The sequence below is a fragment of the Coffea eugenioides genome, chromosome 4, assembly GCF_003713205.1.
Source record: "Coffea eugenioides isolate CCC68of chromosome 4, Ceug_1.0, whole genome shotgun sequence".
NCBI classification, from domain to species: domain Eukaryota; kingdom Viridiplantae; phylum Streptophyta; class Magnoliopsida; order Gentianales; family Rubiaceae; genus Coffea; species Coffea eugenioides.
Genome location: NC_040038.1, coordinates 2,311,542 through 2,335,937, shown reverse-complemented (window position 1 = coordinate 2,335,937; position 24,396 = coordinate 2,311,542). Strand labels below are relative to the sequence as shown.

General features: G+C 38.6%; 5 protein-coding genes across 5 annotated transcripts; 4 read left to right on the top strand and 1 right to left on the bottom strand.

Moving 5' to 3' along the window:
- Positions 1–166: 166 nt before the first annotated feature.
- Positions 167–1,286, bottom strand: LOC113767866 (protein THYLAKOID ASSEMBLY 8, chloroplastic). Its single transcript, XM_027312069.1, has one exon. It carries the CDS (start codon positions 1,071–1,073, stop codon positions 372–374), a length of 702 nt encoding a protein of 233 aa, XP_027167870.1. The 5' UTR covers positions 1,074–1,286; the 3' UTR covers positions 167–371.
- A 7,007-nt stretch (positions 1,287–8,293) lies between these two features.
- Positions 8,294–11,484, top strand: LOC113768245 (auxin-responsive protein IAA27-like). The gene is made up of 5 exons (XM_027312518.1): positions 8,294–9,020; positions 9,724–9,950; positions 10,393–10,534; positions 10,869–10,930; positions 11,168–11,484. The coding sequence occupies exons 1-5, from the start codon at positions 8,485–8,487 to the stop codon at positions 11,203–11,205; spliced, it is 1,005 nt and encodes a 334-aa protein (XP_027168319.1). The 5' UTR covers positions 8,294–8,484; the 3' UTR covers positions 11,206–11,484.
- A 982-nt stretch (positions 11,485–12,466) lies between these two features.
- LOC113768754 lies at positions 12,467–15,985 on the top strand. Its single transcript, XM_027313224.1, has 4 exons — positions 12,467–12,866; positions 13,632–14,076; positions 14,230–14,345; positions 15,479–15,985. The coding sequence occupies exons 1-4, from the start codon at positions 12,515–12,517 to the stop codon at positions 15,898–15,900; spliced, it is 1,335 nt and encodes a 444-aa protein (XP_027169025.1). The 5' UTR covers positions 12,467–12,514; the 3' UTR covers positions 15,901–15,985.
- A 233-nt stretch (positions 15,986–16,218) lies between these two features.
- LOC113767871 lies at positions 16,219–18,074 on the top strand. Its single transcript, XM_027312074.1, has 4 exons — positions 16,219–16,223; positions 16,589–16,937; positions 17,095–17,328; positions 17,741–18,074. The coding sequence occupies exons 1-4, from the start codon at positions 16,219–16,221 to the stop codon at positions 17,813–17,815; spliced, it is 663 nt and encodes a 220-aa protein (XP_027167875.1). The 3' UTR covers positions 17,816–18,074.
- Positions 18,075–18,843: 769 nt separating this feature from the next.
- LOC113767870 (protein JINGUBANG-like) lies at positions 18,844–22,280 on the top strand. Its single transcript, XM_027312073.1, has 2 exons — positions 18,844–19,410; positions 21,549–22,280. The coding sequence occupies exons 1-2, from the start codon at positions 18,844–18,846 to the stop codon at positions 22,278–22,280; spliced, it is 1,299 nt and encodes a 432-aa protein (XP_027167874.1).
- The last annotated feature ends 2,116 nt before the right edge of the window (positions 22,281–24,396 follow it).

Sequence of the window (24,396 nt, the reverse complement as noted above, 5' to 3'; positions counted from 1 at the left end):
CACCCCTAGGTAAAAGCTCAATTGGATTAGAGATTTTTTTTTTTGTTTTGAATTTATGCATGTTCGTGTGTGCATACATATACATAAATACACACATATATAGATATATAATTTATTTATATTAGTGAGGTTAATAATTAACAAATGTGCTAAAAAATATTTTAAATAGAAAAAGGTAGAATCTGAGGCTGCTTCATACATATCTAACCACTAAAATTACAGCAGTGCATTTTAGGTGTTACGTGGAACATTCTATCGGTAATGGCCATAAAGGGCAATAAAAGCAGAAAACAAAATCATGATTCCATTATAAATCAAGTATTGCTAAATTACGGAATCAGTCTAGCATCAGTACACTAAAAGAGGTTGGGTTAACTTCTTGCTTTCTCCAAAACACCTTCATAAGACCTCCTCAATTCCGCATCAACCTCGTTAGCCAAGCCCTCCTCTCCAAATCTCCTCAATCCTTTGCTCAACACCTTTGCCAAATACTCATCCACCTCAAAACTGGACCCCCATCCACTCCTCTTCATCAACCCATATATCCTGGCCGTTGATCCCCCACAATCAGCGGCTATCAACGCTCTAACCAACCTCGCCAGCCCCTTATCATCACACTGGATTCTACCCCGTCTTTCCAATTCCCAGACCACTCCCTCGATTTCCTCCGTCAAACCTTTCTTGCCCAAAGCTGTGACCAACTCAGCGTAGAGACCCAATTCCAGATTGTATTCCGATCGGACGGCTGAGAAGACTTTGAGAGCAATTTCGCTGTGGTCCTGGCGGAGGAGCTCTTTGAAGGCTGCAATGAGGTCGGCTTTAATCAGGCGAGAGAGGGTTTGGGAGAGATGGGTGCTGTCGTTGAGATTTGTGGGGTTAGCTCTGTGGGCTCGTTTGAGGGCTTGAACGGCTTGGATTGCTTCTGTGCTTAATACGCGGCCTCTGGTTATCGGACCACGATTGTCCCGTGGTCCGCAGCGTATGGATGTGTGGCTCCGACTGCTATTTGGTCGGATGATTGAAGAATGGGGGGCGGCGACGAAGTTGACGTTTGAGCGAAGAGAGGCCGCCATGACTGAACGGGTGAAGGAAGATCAGCACTCAGCAGTGGGTGCTAACTGAAGAATTCGAGATGAATAGATAATGGGTCATTTTCAGTCAGACATGCGAGCGAAATTATCAAGTGACGATTATGTCCTTGTAGGAAAAGGGGCTGCCCGTGGGAAAAAAAAAAAAAGGAAATAACAATGATAAGAGGAACGGGGATATCCACTGCTTGATTAGTTGATTTATTCCTCCATTCAAAAAATAATAGTAATAATAATAAATAAATAAATATTCCATGATTGCAGACTTGAGGGACCATAAATAGTGACTATGTGTTTTTTATTAGGATTAATATTTTTAACACTGACAGTGTATATACTGTTAGCGTTGGATGAATGATAATTATATAAAATTTGAATTTAAAATTTAATTTTTACATATGTGTCAGTATATATAAGATTTATTCTTTTTATTATACTAATAAGTTTGTGGATTTCTGACTCAATTTTTCTTATCATGGAATTCATTCTAAAGATATGAACAGTGATACTGGCAAGATTCAATGAGGATCTTAATACATGATTTCTTAATTCCTTCGGAATTGAACTGTTGGCTCAACAAATCCACTCCGGTATTTTACTTTAATACCTTCATGCATTTTATTTGTTACAACTAGCTTAACGTGATTAATAAATTCTAATAAAAGTTAGAACCAAAAAAAAAAAATTTTGATTTGAAAGTGCAAAAGACAGCAACATGTCTCTAGAGGGTCCTTCTTATGGGTCTAGAAGGAGGCTGCAGCCCAATTGTTTTAGTACCGTCCTATAGACTGAATTAGTCAGCGACTTATCAATGATCAACCAACGATGAAAGACGCACTGAATCACTTGTTGGACTTGTCACAAGTAGTGCAATCCAACCAACATGCCTTGAGACCCATGGCAGTGGCCCAGACAGACAGACAGACAGGCAGGGAGATCTCAGGCACACACCACTTGTAATAATAAAGCGTTTGATAAAATTAAAATTTAAAAATTGAAATCTGAAACTTGAATCGATTAAGTTAATAAGTTGTTAAATATATAATCTGCTATATTTGAATATATATTTTATTATTTAATGAATTGTTAAGTAGTGTATATCATATTAAGTTGATGAGCGAATAACTGATCATTTATTTTTTTAGAGCAAGTTTTATCTAGAAAATTCGATATTGTTTAATTAATTCATTCATATATTCTATTTTTTTTATTATCAAACTCATCTGAATCTATTAAATTTAAGTGTTGAATTGAATTATCAAATAATGCCTTTGAAATAAATTTTTCACGAAATTTCAACATTTTGCAATTACAAAATAAGTTGACGAGGCTGCTATACGTAGCATTACTCCACCGACGAATGATGGTGTATCTTGTGCTCGAATACGTAATTTCCTTCCGGATATAGATCAAGTTCCTGATGATGACACATCAAAGCCCAACATTGATATCGTTCATTGAACTTTCAAATCCCAGTCCGAGAAGTTATGATCAGGATGATCTGAAAAAAAAAAGAAAAAAAGCCACCTTCTTTTGATTTCTTCCAGCACTGGCGAAGTAGTGTGTGTGATATGGGCGCGCAACAGATGGAGAACGATTGAGACGTCTGCCAGTAGAACAGTTTGGGAGCAAAAATAAAATTAAGTTTGTCCTTCCTGCTACTGCTAAATGACAATGCTATGAAACTGAGATCAATATCAATGCAAATGATTTAAGCATTTCGAAAAATGCTCCAGACACTTCATCCTTCCTTTCTTTCTTTTTTTGTTCTTAATAAAATGACACAAAAATATTTTTGGAGACAAAAAAGTGCCCATCTATGTATTTAATGGTAGTAAATTTCTTTATTTTATCACTTAATTTTTCCTACTCTTAAATTAGTCTTGGATTATAATACAACTAGTGATAGAAGAGAATCTTAACAACCATGATCAATTGTTTAGTAGTTCTTCAGTAAAGTACTAAACTTTTTTTATTATTATTATTTTGAAATTGTGTATTACTTTAGGATTTATTAAACAATAATGTTAGAGTTTTTTTTAAATTAAAAAAAGGTTTCTACAAAAGTAATACAGAGTTATCGTTAAATTATTTATACCTTGAGCGTATTTTGGCATTTAAAAAATTAGAAAAATCTATGGAGTGAGTGTTTATGTCATTTAACTCTTTTTAGAATGCGAAGAATATCATCGGCCATTAACAAACTTCTCTACAGCCCAAATAAAATGATCGAATATGAATATTAATTACTTTCCCAAAATGTTGCACTAATTTCGGATTATCATCATTCAAAATGGACTGTGATTTCTCTTTTCCGAGGAAAAAAAAAAAAAGCAAAGAGCATCGAGCAAAAGTATATAGAAGCCTCATCATGGCATTCACTCTGAAGTAGGAAGCATTCGTCTTGATGGAGATTCTCCATGCTGCTGTTGTAATTTGTAAATTGTAATGTGGTGTATGAACTTCAAAATGGACAAATACAGCTCTGAGCAGTATAAGTTTTTCTTCTAATCATATGATAGCCATATGATACTGACCGCCATAATCTTCAATATTGAAATTTGGTTTCGAAACCCTTTAAACTCAAATCAGTTATCACCTCAAGTCGGGAAGCTATGAATCAACAATGGTGCATCAATTTGATGGAACAATCACTGCCTAAACGATAGAGTGAAAAGATGTTATGAAATTCGTTGACAAAGAGAATTATGGAATAGAGAATCTTGAGATGAAGAATGTCGCTGGTACTTACCTTTTTTTTTCCCCAAGAGGACGACTAAGTCTAGCTTATGGGCTATTGGCAACTTTGTATGCACTGTAGTAATGGCAGGCAGAAAGTGGGCTCATCCTTCAGTGCCATGCCCACATTATTTTGATTAAAAAAGTGTTTGATCAACAATACGTACATGATACATACATGGTGAATACTGATTGGTTGGGCTGGTTGCTGATTCCACTACTACTATTTTGATACGAACTCTTCTCCCGTCTCTCTCGTTTTTGCTTTTTAAACCGTCATCACCAGGCCCGGATTTCCTCAACCACAAAACTAAGCTGTGCGGTGCCGGTGACCCGTGACCCTACATGGATAACACTTTGATTTCCTTTTTCCGGCACTTTTGGGCGGGCCCACTATCTTGTGCCAGGCACATTTCGAGGACCCACCATACCAACCAATCCTGAATCAATCGCCATCCAGATCCAGCAGCTACCGGCACATTTCGACCCGAAACCCATATTTTATTTTTTAAGCGGGCCTCTGAAACTTAACATCTGCTTCTTCTTTTTCGTTTCAGGCATCAGGATTCAAGATCATCATCAAATGTTTCGGCTATTACTCAATTTGCAAAGTTTCCCTTATCGTTAGAGCAGCCTCTTCTGATAGAATATAACCATTCTAGTACTGGTAACTGGTAAGTATTCTCTCTCTTCATGTCTTGCAAACGCCGCCATTGAATTGGTAACGACGTCAGCTGAATGACTGTAAAATTTTTTTTTTGATTCTGCTCTTAAATTTCTCCCTTTTCTCTTTATGAGATTTAGAGTTAGAAGACATTTTGTTGGACTCTTAATGGTTGGAGTCTCCATTTGAATTATAAAAAAAAAGTTTAATTTCTTCTTACCAATTGGTTTTTCGATAAGGAAGGAAGACGCTAACATAGTACATGAACAAGGGAGGCCCGAGGCAACGAAAGCAGGGTAGACAACAAAAAGGCGAGCAAGTAAAAGCCAGCAAAGTGGTAAACCCAACCAGTCAAGTATTGACTCCTGGCAGGGCCAACCACCGGCCACCGGTTGATTCAACGCCGGGTCAAGCTGGCATCCAAATACAACGAATCCTGTAATGCAAGTCAAAGTCGAAATCAGATGGGTCAATTGACCGAATCCTGAGCATTTGCGTAGTGGAATTTGAGCTAAACAGGACCCATTTTGATTTTTGAAGCAAGCATGATGTAATCTTTAGGGTGTGGTTAATTTCAATTAAGACGTCTAAACAATACAAGGTTATTGATTAGCTAAGCATTAAGTGTTTTGACTCACCCACATGTTCAATTGTTAGGTTTTTTTTTCCTCAACACTTAAAAGGTTTTTTTTTCCTCAACACTTAAACTACATTTTAACGAGTGCTTCAAAGGCTGGATGGTAGACAATCACCAACAAAAAGAAAGAAGAAAGAAGAAGAAAGCTTTGAATTTTAAAAGGCTTGAGCAAATTGGATCAAGTCTAGGTAATTACTTAGGTAGTATCTTCCGAGTGTGAGTATATCATGCCGCATACCGATTCATTGTATAGCCCCTTGACCAATTGCTCTTAAAATAGCTGACCACAAAAGAGTTTTAAGGCTCTACTTAGATATAGATTAAGGATATATTGATCAATGTTTTGTCAGCAGGTACTTGTCTGTATCGATAGTGATTCAGTCCTCTTGAATTTCTTATTTGGTCCGATTGGATCACTCTTTTTCAATCCTATAGACTAGGAACAAGTCAAAAAATAAAAGAAAGAAAAGAAAAGTATAGCCCCTTGTTTTACTCTTTTCATTGCTTCTTCACCACATCTAGAGCTGTTAAGTCAATCGAATAGCTCGAAAACTCGTTAGAGCTCGGCTCGTTAATTTTGGTTAACGAGTCGAGCTCGAGCTCGAAACATGTTCGTTTAGTTAACGAGTCGAGTAAGCTCGGCTCGTTTGATACTTGAGTAGCTCGTTAGAACTCGTTAATGAAGGGCATATTTGTCATTTTAAAAATCAAAATTATAAAAATTAAAAATTATAGATTTTTATTAAGATTAATTTGCACGAGCTCGAGCTCGAACTCGAACTCGAGCCACATGTACATTTAACGAGCCGAATTCGAACACATTTTAAAGCTGATTTTCCTAACGAGCTTGAGTCGATTTCGGCAGCCAAATACTCGACTCGATTAACAGCTCTAATCACATCTGCCTATATTGCTACTATTTCATCAAAGAAATGATTGCAGAGAGAAAAAGGAATGGGAGACTGGTACAATTCTATGCACATGATGGTGTTTCCCAGCGAGCTGCAAAATAAAAATGTTTGAAGACTTAGCAGAGTAAGCAGTTAACGGTGACGGCAACTCGGTCACTATGGTCCCAATAATGCTAAAAATTTCAGTATAGAAAAACATTTTAGAATCTAGCTCATATTTGGTCCTCCCCTCCATGTACGACTTGTATTTGTTTGGTGCTTGCTTGCTTCCTTGGCCAATAAACAGACTTGATTGAGAATTTTTAGAAATGTGAAGGTCTAATTAGCAATTTAACGAGCTGGTGATCAACGGCCCGGAAAACGTTAAAGGAGGGAGGCGTGCGCCGTAGGGTCAACGATTCCATCATATCTGCTTACTACAGTCAACTCAACTCAACAACCAGACGCTGTTGTGTCCCCTAACCACCGAATGTGATGGGAAGTGCATGGATCTTAGCCTTCCATTCCTCCCATTCACTCTACACCGTCTGATCAAATCCGCACGCTTGTTTACTTTTTGGATTTACACAATAATTACTGTTAGATATGGGCGTGGTAAAAAAAAAAAAGAAAAAAGTAGAGCCATTGAGTAAAAAGACAAATAAAAGATAAAAACAAAAAAGGAATAAAGAAAAAGCAGAGCTGACAATTGGTTTTTTAACTCTTTACGGTTGCTTCTGAGGCATCTTTTAAGTTTGGTCTGCTCTGGTTGTTCTACAATTGATCTTTTGTGTCAGTGTTTCCAGTGACTGTAAAATTTTCTAGGATTTCGCACGTTTTCACCCTGTCGCCTTCAGTAAAATCGCTTATTGTTTTATTAATTTGCTGATAAATACGTTACGGGTTTACCTCGGGCTTTTCCCATCTTATTTCTCCATCTCCTATTCCGTGCAACTGATTCCTCCTTTTAACCTGCGCCGCCTAGTGGACGGTGCACGTTAGCTGCTGTTGATTAAAGTAGATTAGGGAGATAAGATAAATTATTAGTATTCGATTTGATAATTTTATTTTTTTTCTGGCTAAAGGTTGTCTCCTGTCGGTGGGTTTGCCGGATGGGGTCCTCGTGTCCGTGGCCATTCGCGGTCACGAAATTTGGTGGCTTTGTCTCGAAAGATATGTACTTAGCCGTATTTATCAGCATTTTACTAGTAATTAATAATTGACACTAATAGCATATCTAGAAGACTAGACCACGTCAGCGAACTCGTAAGATTATTAACAATTCTATAAATGTTGCCTTAACCTCAATTGTAGCTTGGGTTGAAAGACAAATAAAGCAACTCAATACTTGATTTGAGCTCGACATTATTATTAGACTTTGTTGACGTTGTTAATTTTTTAATAAAATATCATAATTTCATTAAAATGTGTATTAATGATAAAAGTTACAACATCAACCATATATTGATATCAAATGTGAAATTTTTTTTCATAATTGATAAAATTTCAAACTCGACTCGATGAGCGTCACATTGGAAATATACATATACACATTTCAAATTACTCGGACATTGTTTAGGTTCGTTTCAATAAATAAACAAACTAAACTTGAATAGGCAATTTCAAGTTTGTTACCCCTCATAGCGCTCTTTTTACCTATGTTTATTTTGCAGCGAGAAGGAGATAAATTGAATCTGAACATGAACTTTTAGCGTAGCTCGTGCCAATTACGAGTTTATTTAAAATATTATTTAAAATAATTATTTTAACACTTTTTATAATGTATTGTATGTGAGATAAAAAAGTTAATAGAAAGATAAAAAAAATGAGTTGAAAATTTTATTTGCGATGAAAAAAATAAATTTTGTACAAATAGTAATTATCCAAACACACCCTATGTTTACAAAATATCATCATTTTACAAAATATCATCATTTGTATACTTTGCACTAACATAAATCCTTCTTACACAACAAATTACTTCTTGAATTGTATTTCAACTTTTCAAAAATTTTAAAATATTACATAATAAAAATGATATATCTTTCTAGTTATCCACAAAATAGCACTCTTTCCACTAACTATATCCTGCAAATTATCAAGGGGACTTGGTTAATTTTATGTTTACTTTTCTGGGAGAGAGTATAATAGTAACATGAATAATTTTTCCTATGTTAGGACTGTTTGATTTTTGGCTAAATCTATTATCGTGGGACAGTGGGAGGTATAAAATTGAAATCAGACAAATGGAAAAGGCTACAGAAAGGCCAAAGAGGCTTCTTTTCTTTTCTGCCATCAAAAGAACCATCTCTTTTTGCTGCTGAAGTGCAGAACCAAGAGCAACCACTCCCTTACTTTGTAGCATATTTTTGCTTCAAGCATTCAAGCTGCCTTCTTTCTCTCCATTTCATTTCTCCTTGCTTCATTCCATTCCTCTTCAACCTTCATTTTTTGCTCAAGATTTTAATGTCTCCACCACAGGAGCAATATTACATAGGCTTATCAGAGGCTTCTTCAGTTGAAAGAAACTCTGACAAGATCTCGTCTTCGTCATCTTCTTCCTCTAATATTTGCCCGGAGGATGAAGGAAATAATGCCTTGAATCTGAAGGAGACTGAGCTGAGACTTGGCTTGCCTGGTTCACAGTCTCCTGAAAGGAAAGCTGGACATGGGGTCTCCCTATTTGGAAAGGATTTAGAGGAAAAAACTAGTGGGTTTAAGAGCTGTGTCTCAGGGGCTAAGAGGGGTTTTTCTGATGCCATTGATGGATCTGGAAAATGGGATTTGAGGATGAAGGTTAGTTCTGATGTGTCTTTTGGAAAGACTGAGGTTTTGTTCTCTCCTGGGGGAGGGAAGGATGGTGCTTCTAAGAACATTAATACTCTGCAATCATGTTTGCCTGGGCTCCCTGGGAAAGAGGCAGGTGCTCCCCCTGCTGCTAAGCCTGTTGAGGAGAAGAATACCTCTTCTGCTAAAGACCATGGCAGCTCTCCTGCTTCAAAGTAAGTTTCCCTCTCCTCCCCTTTTCCTTCTTTGTTGTTTCCCCTTTCTAACGTTTACCGCCTACTTATGTCCGTGTGTCTAGCTGTTTCTTTTCTTTTTCATTTTTCTTTTCCTGCTCAAAAAAGTGCTGATTAGAGAGATTTTGTATGCTGTAACTTACATGTGGGCTTACGAATGCATTTTGTTGGTTTATGCATAGTTTCGTTTGTCGAGTTTCTTGGGCTAAATAAGAATTAATAGTAGTCTTTGCACGACTCAAGCCGATTTGCAAGTAGGCTATTATCTAGCTTTGTTGAACTTCAGTTTTCCGATGGATTATTCAGAAAACATCAAAAAGGTGAAGCTCTCAATTCATATCCTTTTGAAGATCGCCAATCTTGGCAAATCAGAGGTGAACTCTGCCCTTCTTCAGGGATACCCTAAAAATTGAAGTACTCCAGTAATAATCAGTGAGTCTTCTAGTTTGTTTGATTGCAGCTTTAGTATTACTTTTACTTGGTTCTACTAAAAAAAGAAGGCAGCGTGTGTCATAATGGATACATTTTACTTGCGCCTGTGATTGCCCTTTTCCCTGTTTCATGTTCAGAATCCTTTGGGAGCTCTTAATGCATCTTATTTATGTGCTCCTGTCCTTTGAGTTATTGTCACATGTGATATATTGCAACGCTTTTAAGTCACTCAGCACATATGATCTTCTGATAGGGCACAAGTGGTAGGATGGCCACCAATTCGATCTTTCCGAAAGAACACCCTTGCTACAAACTTATCAAAAAATAGTGATGCTGAAGCAAAATCAGGACCAAGCTGCCTTTATGTTAAGGTCAGCATGGATGGTGCTCCATACCTTAGGAAAGTTGATCTCAAAACATACTGCAACTATGCAGAACTCTCATCTGCTCTTGAGAAGATGTTCAGCTGCTTTACAATTGGTCAGTCTCTAACTCTGTCGGACACACAATCACACGGATGAACAGTTACACAGACGCGGAAACATATTCATCTGCACAATTTATCATTTCTGAAAGATCGAAATTTTGATTGCCCATGAAGGATTGAAAATTTGAGCAGCAATAGTTCTAGTCTAATAATTAGCACCTAAAATTTACATTGTTCTCAGATTAGGGATGCTATTTGCCTCCCTTTTTCTTTTTCTTTCTTTGAGATTCTTAGTATAAAACTGGACATCAAGTAAGCTAGATTTAGTTTGAGAATTTTTTCATAGCAATCTGCCTGCCTAGTTATTTCATGTGTTGGTGCCAGAACATCATCTTCCCGTTGTGTGTGGTTAATTTGTAGTTAAAATGTTATTAGTCATGTTCTAAAATCATGTATGACAGTGATGATTGACTTGTTTTCCTCGCTGTAATTCAGGACAGTGCACTTCTAATGGACTTTCAGAGCAAGAGGGGCTCAATGAGAGGGGCTTAAAGGATCTCCTCCATGACTCTGAACATGTGCTAACCTATGAAGACAAGGATGGTGATTGGATGCTAGTTGGTGATGTTCCATGGGAGTAAGTCTCAGTCTCAATTAAATTAGCTTCATAAGTCTGTAGAAATTAGTATATGTAACTTGTTAAATATGGTTTTAGTTGAAGAATAGTGCCTTAGCCATCATGGGAGGAGTTGTGATGGATAATGAAATATTGTCTGAATTTCCTTCTCATCCTCTTCTTTTCCCTCTCTTTAGCCTCATGTGAGTTCTTGGTTTTTCTTTAAGCCTTCTCTGGTGATTAAGTTAGGAGGATTGGGAGTCATATCATTGATATGAATATTATAAGTTTTTTCATGAACTTGCTACTTCTGAAGAAAATTGACAGTTTATTTCCTTCTTGTTGGTTTCTGTAGGATGTTCATATGTTCATGCAAGAGATTAAGGATCATGAGAGGGTCAGAGGCAATTGGGCTGGGTACGTCCAACTCATGAAGGCTTCCATTTGATTGATATATTCCATTTTTGTCTTAGTTTCTCATTTGCGCTAGAATTCTAAGGCAACAATGGTTTCATATGAGACTATACTTCTTCCAAAGGCCATTAGAAATGATGAACTTTGCTCAACTTGGCGATCTATTACAATAGGCTGAATAGCTAGCTCTGAAATATGTTGACCGACAAGCGGCTTACATCTATTCTGTGTTTCGTGCAGCTCCGAGGGCTATGCAGAAGTTCAAGAACCAAAGTTAAAAAGTTGCAAAAAGTTCCACAAATGGGGGATTTTGCTGAAGCTTTCTTGATATTTTGGCTGGGTTAAAGTGTTAGGTTTAATTAGATGGAAATATATTGTAACGAACAGCAGCACAACTGGAGAAAGCCCAGATATCTTGTTTCCTCCTTTTATTTAACTTCTTGAACAGAAATCAGAATGTAAATGAAGTGCTTGCTAACAGCAAATCAGTTTTACTGTTACCTTCCTCCCTTTGTCGCATGATGATGTTTATTCACTTGTTGGAGATTATTTATTCTTGTTGCTCGGCCAGCTTGAGACAAATGCTCTGTTTGGATTCTCCATTTTTTGAAAAATAAGTTTTTTTTTATATACAATGTTACAGTAATACATAAACAAAAACAAATTCAAAAACATCACATTCATACTTTATATCAAAAACAACTCTATATATATATATATATAAATCTACACCATCTTCTTTTTCTATCCATCACCACCAACATCTTCTCCTTCCTCCTCTTTCTTCTCCCTCTTACTCCCTCTTTCTTCTTCCTCGTGTTCCTCCTCCCATCCTCCCTTCTCCTTCTCCATCACAACCCTCCTCTTAAGGTCCCCCCTTCTCGGATCTGGCCTCAATCTTTGGTTGCAACCAAAGGCTGTGATTTGGAAGGGGAGGGGAGGAGTGCGAAAGGGGAGGAAGTGAGAGAGGGAGGAGAAGAGATAGGAGGAGGAAGAGGGAGGGGAAGGAGAGAGGAGGAGGGAGAGAAGGCGTGGTGGCGGTGGGTAGTAGTGTTAATTTTTAAAAAATATCTTAAAAATTTTCAAGTTTTAAGAACATTCCAAAATGTCTTAAAAACATTACAAAAAATATTTATGGGAAAATTTTTTTATATAAATTGTTGTAATAAAATATTTCAAAAATATTTCAAAACACAACTATTCCAAACGGAGTGTATTAGGTTGTGTACTGTGAATTGATTTTGGTTCAAAAATTTTCTGAACGAGTTGCAACAATTCATTTAAAAATTTTTCTCACTTTTATTATTATATATATTTTTGCATATACACGAAACAGCGGTGGGATGGAATTTAAGGATAGCTTGATCAGGTAGTAATAAAAAGAATAAGAGGGAAAGTCTTAAAATCGCATGGTAATATGCACTTAACAAATAAGCGGTAGAAGGGAGCTCCGCTTCCAATTAGTACTACCACGACATAGGATATAAGTCTGTGATTAATTAATCTTCTTAAACTTTAGGTTCCAACAGTGATTAATTAGTCTGCTCTCCTCAACACTTCACTAATAAAGAGAGTGGAGGAACGAAAATGACGAGTACACCACACAAGATGCTGGAGAGGGCACTCTCGGTATCGACACGAAGGGCGGCGCAAGTGAATGATGAAGTGGAAGGCGACGAAGAATCCGGCGCCGATGAATCCAAGACCCGGAAGCACGCTTCCACTGCTGCAATGCGGCTTACCAATTACTTGACCCGGACTGGACATTTATGGCCCATTCTCATTCTAGGTCTTGTGGTTATCGTGATTTGCTCCATTTTCGTCCACACCCGTGATTTGGTCTGCCTCAAGGCCGCTTCGTCCGATCATATATCTCGGTTACGCTTCTTCGGCTTCGATGACCTTGAGTCGGATTTCGGGTCCCTTGGTGTTCCCTGGTGTAAGTTCTTTTTCTCCCTCTCTTTTCAGGGATTTTTTATGGTTTTAAGGAAGCTTTGTTAATACAGATCTGACTTGATTAGTTTTTTTGTTAATCGTTTGTGATATATGTGGATTTGTATTTTGAGAAAAATTTCATCTCTCTTGAGGGTTTCTTATTAGGATTTGCCTGACTAAAGGTGAGTTATTAATTTGCCAATCAATTGTGCGGGAACCTTTGGAGCTGCGGTTTCGGTATTTTTTTGGAAGGGGCAGGGGTCCCGCCCCCCGGGGGGGGGGGGAAGAGGGGTTAATCAGGCTTATACAGAAGAAAAATCGAGCTGTGCCTGAGTTATATCATTCTTCTTGCTTGGGAATATGGGGTTTGAAGATAAAATGTTTGGTCATTGTCCAAAAGGATTAAGTAGAAGAATAATTCAGTGTCTAACTTAGTACTTTGTTACTGTTCCTTTACCTGTGTGCGGCAACCATTACTTGATCCTACAAGCAATAGTTGACACGACTTGTTAATTGCTGCCTTGGGTGTACTAAAGCCGCTCAACTACTATTATCCGGACCTTTTATGTTGGCCTTTTTACTTTTTTTTTTTTCTCACCGTTCTTCTCCTTCAGGGGCTTTGTTCCTAAATGTGTTGCGAATCAAATCAGTAACCAATTAGCACAATTGAGATTAAACTCGTCGTTTTTATCACTTTGAGGATTAAGTTGAGAACAGAAAGAAATGTTTATATAGTTTTCATCCGTTTAATTGCTATCCTTGTCAAAAGGCAGATCGAAACAAGGAAAAACTGTTGAATGGACAATGAAGGATTTACTCAAAGGTTTGGAGGAGTTTGTGCCTATCTATGAAACTCGACCAATAAAGAACAACATGTATGGCATGGGCTTTGACCACAGTTTTGGGCTTTGGTTCATTGCCCAGTGGCTGAAACCAGAATTGATGATTGAGAGTGGTGCCTTCAAGGGACATTCAACATGGGTTTTACGGCAAGCAATGCCTGATACACCAATTGTATCGCTTTCCCCTCGCCATCCTGAGAAGTACCTGAAAAAAGGGCCTGCTTATGTTGATGGGAATTGCACGTACTTTGCTGGAAAAGACTTTGTGGATTTTGGCAGTGTTGACTGGGGCCGAGTGATGAAGAAACACAAAATAAAAGATCTCACACGGGTTCTTGTCTTCTTTGATGACCATCAGAATGAACTGAAAAGGTGATCATGGTTTCTGCAATTTCGGATTGCACTTTCTAGTTAGAACTTGGATTATTTACGATCAGCAATCCACTATCCAGTTATATCCTGCAGGCCGAGTTTATCAAAGCCCTGATCTTTATTTTTCTGTTTACTTTTTCATATGACTTGTAGGTTAAAGCAAGCACTCAAAGCTGGCTTCAGGCATCTGGTTTTTGAGGATAACTATGACACTGGAACAGGGGATCATTATTCCTTCAGACAGATATGTGATCAAAGTTATATTAGAGGTTGGTTCTCACCTAGTCTTCTTTGTCTTGGACAGATGAATTGTTGTGGTACATATGAATTGTTATGAGATGAATTGTTCTCACCTAGTCTTCTTGTCTTGGACAGATGAATTGTTATGGGACACATGTTATAGAACTTCATTCTTAAGATGAAACTTCGCCAACTCAAATGTAAAATCAATTTTGTTAAATAACTTTATTTAATGCTTAACTATGTAATTTTGCCTGTGCTTTATTGATCTATTAAGCAAGCAGAAGATTCTTACTGGCCATGTCACATTTGAGATTGATTTCATTTCCTAGCATCTTATGAAGAATAAAAAGGGTTATCCTGTAACTAATAAAAACATACACATGAAAGGCTACGCAATATGGAAAGCTTCTTCTTCTTCTTCTTTTTTTTTTTTTTTGTTTTGTAGGATTTATCTTTTCTGCAGTGTTGTCAGTTAACAAAATATAGAGCCTAGGATTTATCTTTTCTGCAGTGTTGTCAGTTAACAAAATATAGAGCCTAATTGAGTACTCTTCCTCAAGGATATGTGGCAATCATTGCTGTCCCATTTTGTAATCTTTTCTGCGCAAATCTAGCTCTACATGTTTGCCCCTTCATGGCCTCGATCTTCTGACCTATTAAGTTATATCTTGTTCGGGTCTTGTGAATCATCCTCATACATGCATGTGTGTTAAGTCATTTGTTATTACGCTGCTGGTGCTTCCAAATCATCCATCTGTTCATCAGTCAATAAAATACTGTTCAACTCTGCAGCTTACTGTGTTTCTGGTAATAGGACTGTGTTAAGATTTTAAGGATTCTTTTCTAAATGAGGAATAAATTGAAAAAAGAGTACACATTTTGCGAGAGTGCAGAAGGATCAGAAAAAAGACAGCCCTCCATGTTAGAGCATTGCCCTTCACATGAGAATTGCTTTGTTGATATGTTCATCACATAATGCAAGTGTTGAAGGGTGGTTAATCATTTTCATGCTGTAGATAAGCATTGATTTGCTTGTATTGTACATTAGATTTTTTTTAATGTAAGCATTTCGAACTGGGGATGTTTAGAATATTGACGTTGCATTGCTAAGTAGGTATTTTTTTCTTAATCAGTGGACATAGTTGTGCTTTTCTTCCAGGTGGTGGCCATAGCTGCTTTAGAGATGGTGACGAAGCTAGGATAAGGTTTAGAAGGAAGAAATTCTGGGAAAAGGCTGTGGATATGGATGAACTATGTGGGCCAGGTGAGGCATGGTGGGGTGTAAGAGGGCAGATGCGCGATGATTTTAATCACAGTAACAAGGCAATAACATACTCGCAACATTTTCAGAACAGCAGGTTTGTAGAGTCGGTGCTGGATATTTATTGGGAGCTGCCCCCTGTTGCTGGTCCTTCACTTACCCATCAAACAAGATATGATCCAGCTCGGGTTCCCAGTCCTATTGTTGAGGATGGGAAATACGGCTTATTCCGGAGGCTTGGATTAGGTCGACTAGAAACATCTGTATTTAATGGATATACTCAGATGGTATACCTCCAGATTTCTGAACAAGACTCTTAGGGCTAGTTTGGGCCATTTGTTGTATTTTTTTTTTCCTTTTTTCAGAATAGAGCCTAGATTCTAGTTGACGTAACAAGTTGACTTCCTTGCGCATTTCCTGATAGACCTTGGATGCCTCGTCTTAATTTCTTAGTTATCACTGCACCAGAATCTGTGCTAGCAGGTAATTGCGGAGTGTAGACGGGCAAAAATGCAAAAGGAGAAGAAAGCAGTTGTGCATCGCGGTCAACTTTCGAGACATATTATTAAAAATTGAGGCCAATGTTTGTGGTTGATCTGAGGCGGAGTCAAATCTTTAAATTCTTCTAAGCAGGGCTAATGGTGTAATCTAAGTATAACTTATGGTGCCTCTGAAGTTGGTATAACATGGCCATCGTGCGTTTGTTAGGATTGGAAGTTCTTTCTTCTTTTTCTATTATCGCGCCATTTTTGTTTTAAACCTTTGAATGCCAATTAGAGCTGTTAAGCTAAACTAGTAGCTTGAAAGCTTGTTAGAGTTCTGCTCGATAAGGTTCGAGTTCGATTTGTTAATTTCAGTTAACGAGTTGAACTCGAACTCGAAATATACTCATTTAGTTATCGAGCCGAGTAAGCTCGAATTTTTTTCTTAATCGAGTAGCTAGATTGAGCTCGACAACGAAGGCCATTTTTGTCATTTTAGCAGTCAAAGAGTAGAAATTTGGACTAGGGTTCGATACTTCCATTGCTTTCATTTCATTCTTCTTCTCCGCCGCACCCTACTAGACCACAGTCCTCTCTCTCCGTCTCTGCCTCTCAGCCGCACGGCCCACACCCCACAGTCAGAGGCTTCGCCGCCGCCGCTACCCACAACCTCCCTCTCCGTCTCTACCTCTCAGCCGCACGGCCCACACCCCACAGTCATAAGCTTTGCCGTCGCCGCTACCCACAACCTCCCTCTCCGTCTCTGCCTCTCAGGCGCACGGCCCGCACCCCACAGCCAGAGGCTTTGCCGCCGCTACCCACAGCCGCAACAACAAAACACAGCCAGAGGCTTGGCAACCCATGCCGCTACCCACGTTAGTTTTTTTTTTAAATTATATAATTTTACTTCTGGGTTTACTGAAGCGGTGAAGCCGCAAGAAGAAGCAATTCTTTAGTTTCCTAATCCCTGATGAACCACTTTTTTTGGAAACATTCACCACGTTAACTGGTATTTGTTAACTGCCACACTAGAATTTACCAAAAGATGCTGCCATTGCTTTTAGTAAGAAACGGCAAAAGTTGATTCAGACACCCAGAAACTTGGTGGATGAAGTTTGGATTAGCCGCCCACCACTTGAACTGAATCCTGTTGCTGTGCATCCTCCACAATTTTCTGGTCGTTCAGTTGCAGACAAGTTAAAAGATTTGAGAGAGAACCTTGTGCAGGAAAAAGTTCGTGGTATACTGATAACAACTCTTGATGAGGTAAATCTCTGGTGCTAATTTCCTGTATTTGGCAAAAGACGTTATAAATATTTTCATATTTAAGTTTCACTGTTTCAGCAAGGTCAATTCATCAAATAATTAATGATCTGGAGCCCAATTTTGTTGCATTATTGTCTGGAAGAGTTGGCTGCCCAATGTTGATATTAGCTACCTTTCATTATTGTTAAACATGATTTTTATGTTCATACGAGTTTAAGCCTGTTCTTGTTTACTGAGTATTGGGGCTGCTTATGCTGATTATATATGGGTTCAAGACTGAGTTTTTTTTTTTAAGTTTTCTGTGTTGAATAGAATCAGATTTAATGTGTATACCCCTATTTTATTTTACTGAGTTCATTGGAAATATTAATGTGTAATTAATCGATTTCTACTATTACTGTAATAAATGTAGGTGACGAAGGAGAAGGTGATGGAAGCAATCGAAAGACACATTCTTGGGGAGGCAGTCTTGATGGCCAATTTCTGAACGAACGATTCAGAAATTTGTACAATCAGGAAATGTAAAACTAGAAAGAAGATGTGACCTTTCAATAAAGTTTTTTTTTACTTTGCATATAGCTTAAATTTAAGGTAAATATGGTTGTTTTCTTGCCTAGTCTTTAATTATTAGTTTGTGTTATATGGATGTTATGGTCTTATATGTTGTCTCGGATGAAATGTGGTTAGAGTTTGTGTAGTCTTGAATAAGATTGGCATTGGTTGCCAATCCTAGTAATTTTTGTTGATTTTGGATAGCCTAACTCCGGACAAATTTTTGGATCTATTAATTGGAACTATGCTGGAGCAGGATTTCGAAATCGAGCCTCGAGCCTCGAGCCTCGAACTTGAGCCTCAAAATCGAGCCTCGAGCTAGGACAGATATTTCGAGCTCGAGCTCGAGCTCTTCCGAGCTTGGCTCGTTTGTGATAAATGAGTCGAGCTCGAACTCGAATTCGAGTCACATTTCTATTTTTCGAGTCGAGTTCGAGTGCATATCATGGCTCGCCCGCGCGGTCGAGCGAGCTCGAACCTGGCTCGAATTTATCACGAGTCGAGCTCGGCGCTTAGATACTCGATTCGGTTCGATTAACAGCACTAATGCCAATGGCACAATGCGTAGCAATTGCGCTTTCTAATCCTGGGCATAAATAAATAAATAAAAGCCGGCCTAAGATAATGAAAGATTGACACACGACGTTCTGTGCTAAAACTAAGATAAAAATGCTTATCACAACTTCATGTGACAAAACTTTTACGTTCCTTACCCACGCTACCATTCACACAGACCACATCCTCCAGAGAATTAAGAAATAAGAATTTTTGCCATAATTATTACGCTGCTGACATGATGACTTTGCCTAATCTTGGTAGAAGCATTAATTTGTGCATGGCACATAAATTAAATGTTCTACTACCGTAACGCTCCACCAGCTCCATAATTCCCGTACCATCTCTCCATCCATCCATTCAAGATCAAGAAAGGAAAATAGTAGAGAAAGAGTAAGAGAGATGCAAATGGCATCACTAGACTCTCCCCGTCCCGATTCTCCCCCAAATATTCCATCTCTAGCCATAAGAACTCAAGACGCCACCAACAAATTCTCCAGGAGTATTTCCCATAAAGAAGCCTCCTTCGCTGAAACCCCACCTCGTTTAAGTTCAACTTCCCTCTCTCCCCGCCTTTACCTCTCTCAACCTTCCTCTCCTCGCCTTTCCTTCACGTCCTCCAAGCAGGACCATGATCTCCACACCATCTACAGATGCATTTCTTCGGTGCTAAAAAAGGACGGCCAGATTTTGTCCATCGCAGCGTCCAATGGTCTGGTGTATACCGGTTCCCAGGGTAGTATCATTCGAATATGGAAGCTGCCCGAGTTCGCCGAATGCGGCCAGCTCAAGTCCAAGGCCAACATGGTTGTTTCCTTACAAGTATCGAATGATAAGGTTTACGCTGCGTATGCCGATTGTAAAATCCGGGTTTGGCACCGAACCTGGGAAGGAGCTGTAAAACATGTACGAGTAGCAACTATTCCTAAGCCCGGAGGTTATGTCCGCAGCTACATCACCGGCAAAGATAAGATGGTAATCTTTCTTCTTCATAATTACTCAAGCTTTCTTTTATTGTTGTAGTTAATTGGCATACAACTGTATATCATAATTAATCTGAAGAGAGTAGAATAGGTCGGCCATGTGTGAGTGCTAAATATCACTGTGTTCTGCATGGACACCGGTCCTTAATTAGGATCAGAACGATTTTATTACTACTAATTTTTTCTGTTTTCAACAAAAAAAAAAAAAAAAAGCCTCATGTGGATGGAAATACGGTGATGATTATGTGGTTGCTTCAAAGATCGCGTGCTTCAGTCGACTCTTTATAAGATTCATAGCAACAGTTGCTTTAAAACTTCTAAATAGACCTCCAAATAGCAATGCAGAAAACAGCATAGGTTCCATTACTGCTCCGGACATGAATTCCAAACCTACCTTTTCCTATTATGAATTACTAAACCTGGATAAGAATAAAACTGAACCCATCCTTAATATTCGACTCTCATTACACTTTTTTTTAACAATTGGGCAGTCCACTTTAACATAATTTTTTTTGGGGGGAGCTAAACTACTTTAGGTTAACCCCATTATAAGTAGCATAGTTTCTGAAAACAACTCTATTATTTTAAAGAACCGAGCTGGTTTGGTGCAGTAATTTTGTTATATGCGAAATCAAAAATTTTTTTTTTTTTGGGCATATGACAAGATTTTAGAGAACTGAATGTTTAATTTTCTTACGTTGTATGATTTACTAATCAGGATTTCCCAAAAAAAAAAGCAAAAATGTCAATCGCACTCCAATTTTTGTTAATTGCAAACCCCCACTGTCATTTTTATCATATGAATTTCATTTATTAGACCATATGATAAAATAAATAATGAGAGTGCAATTCATTAATAAAAAGTAGACTGTAGGCCTGCCGTTTACAAGAGATTAAAAAGCATGCAGGGGGTCTAAACATATGATTGGAGGAGTCTTGACTTTTACTTGTTTCAGGAACTATCTGCCATTGGGAAATCGAGTTTTAGGGCCTTTCAAGGATTGAAACTAATTAAAGTCAAGTTTTGGACTCCAGTTCCCATTAAAAAGCTTTTTTTTTTTCTTTGGATAATGATTAAAAAGCTTTTTTCAACGACTGCAATAAGAAAGAGAATAACTAGATTATCATTAAAAATGGAATCATATACTATGTGCATTATGTAATCAAGTATCCCGTATGCCCACCCGTCTCCGCCGTCTTCCCTATCTTTCACAAACAATTTGGGAATTTGGGTCTTCCGGTGGCGGGAAAGCCACAGAATGATACAAGTAGTATAAACCTTCAATGCCATGAATTGGCCTCTTTTGTTCATAAAAGCAAATTATGTAGACATTGGCCCGATATGTGTCTTCAAGTGCAATAATGCCAAGATTTTTTTTTTTTTTTTTAATTTTAACTAAGAGGCTTTTGCCATCTAACCTAACCCTCCAAATATCAGCTTAACTATCATAAATATTTCTGAATATATCAGCTAGATAGCAGTTGTTTGTTGAAATCATAACAAAGCTTTCATACACATATTCAATAGATTCATCCGTTCCCATTTATTGTGCAATTTTCTGGGTTTGGACAGCAAATTAAAGGTGATGCAATTAAATGCACAAACAACTAAGTCCAGAGCGAGCTCCATAATATGGCAGACAATTTTCATCTACCATGCAACTATGGCCTTTCTACAAACATTTATACCATCCCTCCATCTTAAATACTTGTGCTGCATGCTGAGTATCCAACTTGTGCATATACAGGGTTTTGTTTTAAAAAGAATGTTCAATATATACTCGTTAATATATCTAAAATCACATCTAACTTAACATGTATGTGCATATATTAATAATTATTATCCTACTTTATATTTATATATTTTTCCTATTTAACTACATTTTATTTTTTTTAAGGTGTCAACCCCTCAACTCTGTTTTTGATCTCATTAGAGAATCTTGCATGATATTTTTGGAGGCAGTTTGTTTCTCCACCCCCTTTTTTTTTTCTTTTAGAGATGTACCAACGCATGCAACATGATGGACGGGTAAACATCGCTCACAATTGAACCCATACATGCATAACCCTTGAGTTTTCTTTTCCCTCTTTTTTGGCCCCTAAAGATTGATCAATACATGCAACGTACAGATGAAACATGCGGCACCAATAACATCACTAGCAATTAACGTATCAGATGACATCCTCTACTCAGCTTCTCTTGATAGAACAGTAAAAGTATGGAGAATATCTGATCTAAAATGCATGGAGACAATTCAAGCCCATCGAGAGCCCATCAATGCCATAGTTGTAGCTGACGACGGAGTCCTCTACACCGCATCCGACGATGCCACGGTCAGGGTGTGGAGGCGCAACTTTTGCAGCGGGGACCGCCCACATTCCCTGACAGTCACCCTGCCCGCAAAGTATTCCCCGGTAAAAACCCTGACCTTGACGGCGGATGGAGGGTTCCTCTACGGCGGGTGCACCGATGGCTACATACACTATTGGCTAAAAGGTTGGTTTTCGGGGCAGTTGCAATATGGGGGCCCCCTCCAAGGCCATACTCACGCGGTAATGTGCTTGGCCACCGCGGCCAGTTATGTGGTTAGCGGGTCGGCTGACTCCAGCTGCCGGGTATGGGTTAGGGATCCAGAGGGTCAGCATAAATGTTTGGCAGTCCTTTTGGGTCATAGAGGACCGATCAGGTGCGTTGCAGCATTTGTTGCTGCTTGTGGGACTGGCAATGAGGAGGTTGATGATGGTTGTACCATCTGCACTGGAAGTTTGGATGGAGTCCTTAAAGTTTGGCGGGTCAAGTGTGCAAGTAGTACCGCACGAGGTACCCTACAGAACAACTGCGAGTACTTTGAGCTTGCATGAAATGGAAAATGACCCACCCGTCTGGTAAAAAACCCGCTGGAACTGTTTTCAGTCTTTTAGATGCCATGGACTAAAAGGAGATATATAATGACGGTTCAGTTCTTCCCATCTTCGAGGAATGGACACCAGGAGAGCAAAGTTTAGACGACCAAATTTAATGCTTAGATGTACAGAAGACTAGGGAGTAATACTGGATTTACTCGTGCTGGCTAGCAACTGTGAATTAGTATGAGATTTGCCTGCTTCATCTATGAACCCCGGAGTACGTGTATGTGTTGGATGCTTTGCTTTTTCTTCTGTTCAAACTTAAAAAAGAAAAAAAAATAAACGCTTAAAATGATTAGTTCCGAGATAAGGTGTTAATATATTGTTGTTTGGAAAAACATGATGCTAGTGATAAATTTTAGGAATGGACTAGTAAATTCACACTCCTGCTGCTTCATGACACTAGTAAAGAAGTTGTAGTATTAATTAGGTGTATATTTAAGATGGAGGAATCGTGGATTAAGGCCCTCCCGACCCTTACTACCCAACGCGGACAGCTAATGTGTTCCACTTATTGAACATGGTTCTATGGTCGGTCCGTGACCCCTGGATGCCGAAGGCGTCCTTGGGGTGATCTCTTAGTTCCTACGGGGGGAGATGATGGGGTCGGTCCATAGATTTTTCTTCCTTTTGCCACATTTCGCTCAAAGGGTTAAAGGGAGATACTGCAGCAAGCTGTTCACAAGGGCCAACTTGATCCCCTTCCCCAGGGATCTCAGATGAGGGAAGACGCAACAGAAAGCAAAGTGTATTGAATATTACCACCTTTTCCCAATCAATTATGATTCGAAACCCCACTTGTTCAGTATTGGGTAGAGCATAAATCCCACAAAGGAACAAGCCTATAACTCAGGAATGAGGCCTTCAAATAATCGAACGGTGAATTTATCAACTATTTAGCATTATTAATGGTGGCGATGTGGTTATACAAATCAATTTCTGGTGTATACGTACTTGGGTACTTAATTGAGTTTGAGGTTGAAAAATGAACACTTCATTGCCGCCATCAGCATGAAAGGAACATCCAGTAATGGTGGTAGGCTTGATTCTTGAATCACACATAAGCCAATCAATCATTTGGGGCGAAGAAAGGTTACGGGTTGAGCCACGGATGAAACTTGATCATCTCCAGCAGCTAAGATCACAAGCTTACTCTCCGGCAAACTTGTCCTGATCATATAACTCAGGGGAGGCTGCCATGGACCGCTGCTCGGCTGCTGCAACTCCACCCCAGCATCAGAACCATAATTGCTGGGCTCCCGTCGATGCGAAAGCCGATATACGCCGTAACAAAGTATTCTTAACCCCACAAGAATGGCTACGATCACCAACGCGGAGAGGAGATAAGATATTCCAGAAGTGTGCTTGCACCTGAATGCAATTCCTAAGCAAACCATCAGTTTGACAGAGGCCCGTTATGGCTCTCTGGAACTGTAAAATAGAGGTAGAGGATAAGCTGGAATTTGAGGTTCCTTGCAAAAATAAAGAAAGGGTTCTTATGGTATTCCTGCCTTTAGCTGATGGTATTTGGCAGTCTAATATCCCAAGTATGGTATTTGTTTGATTTGATAGTGAAAAGGACTTGGTATACCGGCACACTTTTTTTCAGTGCGCAAAATCTTTTAATAAAGTCGAAGCATGGATTTGATTGATTTGTATAATCATTACATCAACTCTGCGCACAATCTAAGGTATGCTTTTGAGAATTTAAGAAACGGTCTTTCTCTGCTTTTGTGACCAAGTGGAACACTGAGGACGGGTGAATATACCATAATTGAGTCTACTTTTGATCCAAACACGAACAACTCCCAGATCATTCTCACAACTTGCTTTAGATGGATCTCCAAATTGCAAATGCTTATAAATAAAACCAACCTCTTATAACTAAAGGTCATTGTATTAAGTTTACATAAGTTATTACATACTTGATACATAAATCTTTCTTTTGTTTCCTGCCTTCTGTTCAGTCGAAAAAAAAGATAAAATTTTACATAAAAGTTATTCAAGCTTTAATTTTTTTCTACTTAAATGTTAAGGGGAGGATTAATTAACTTTTACAATGTCCATTCGT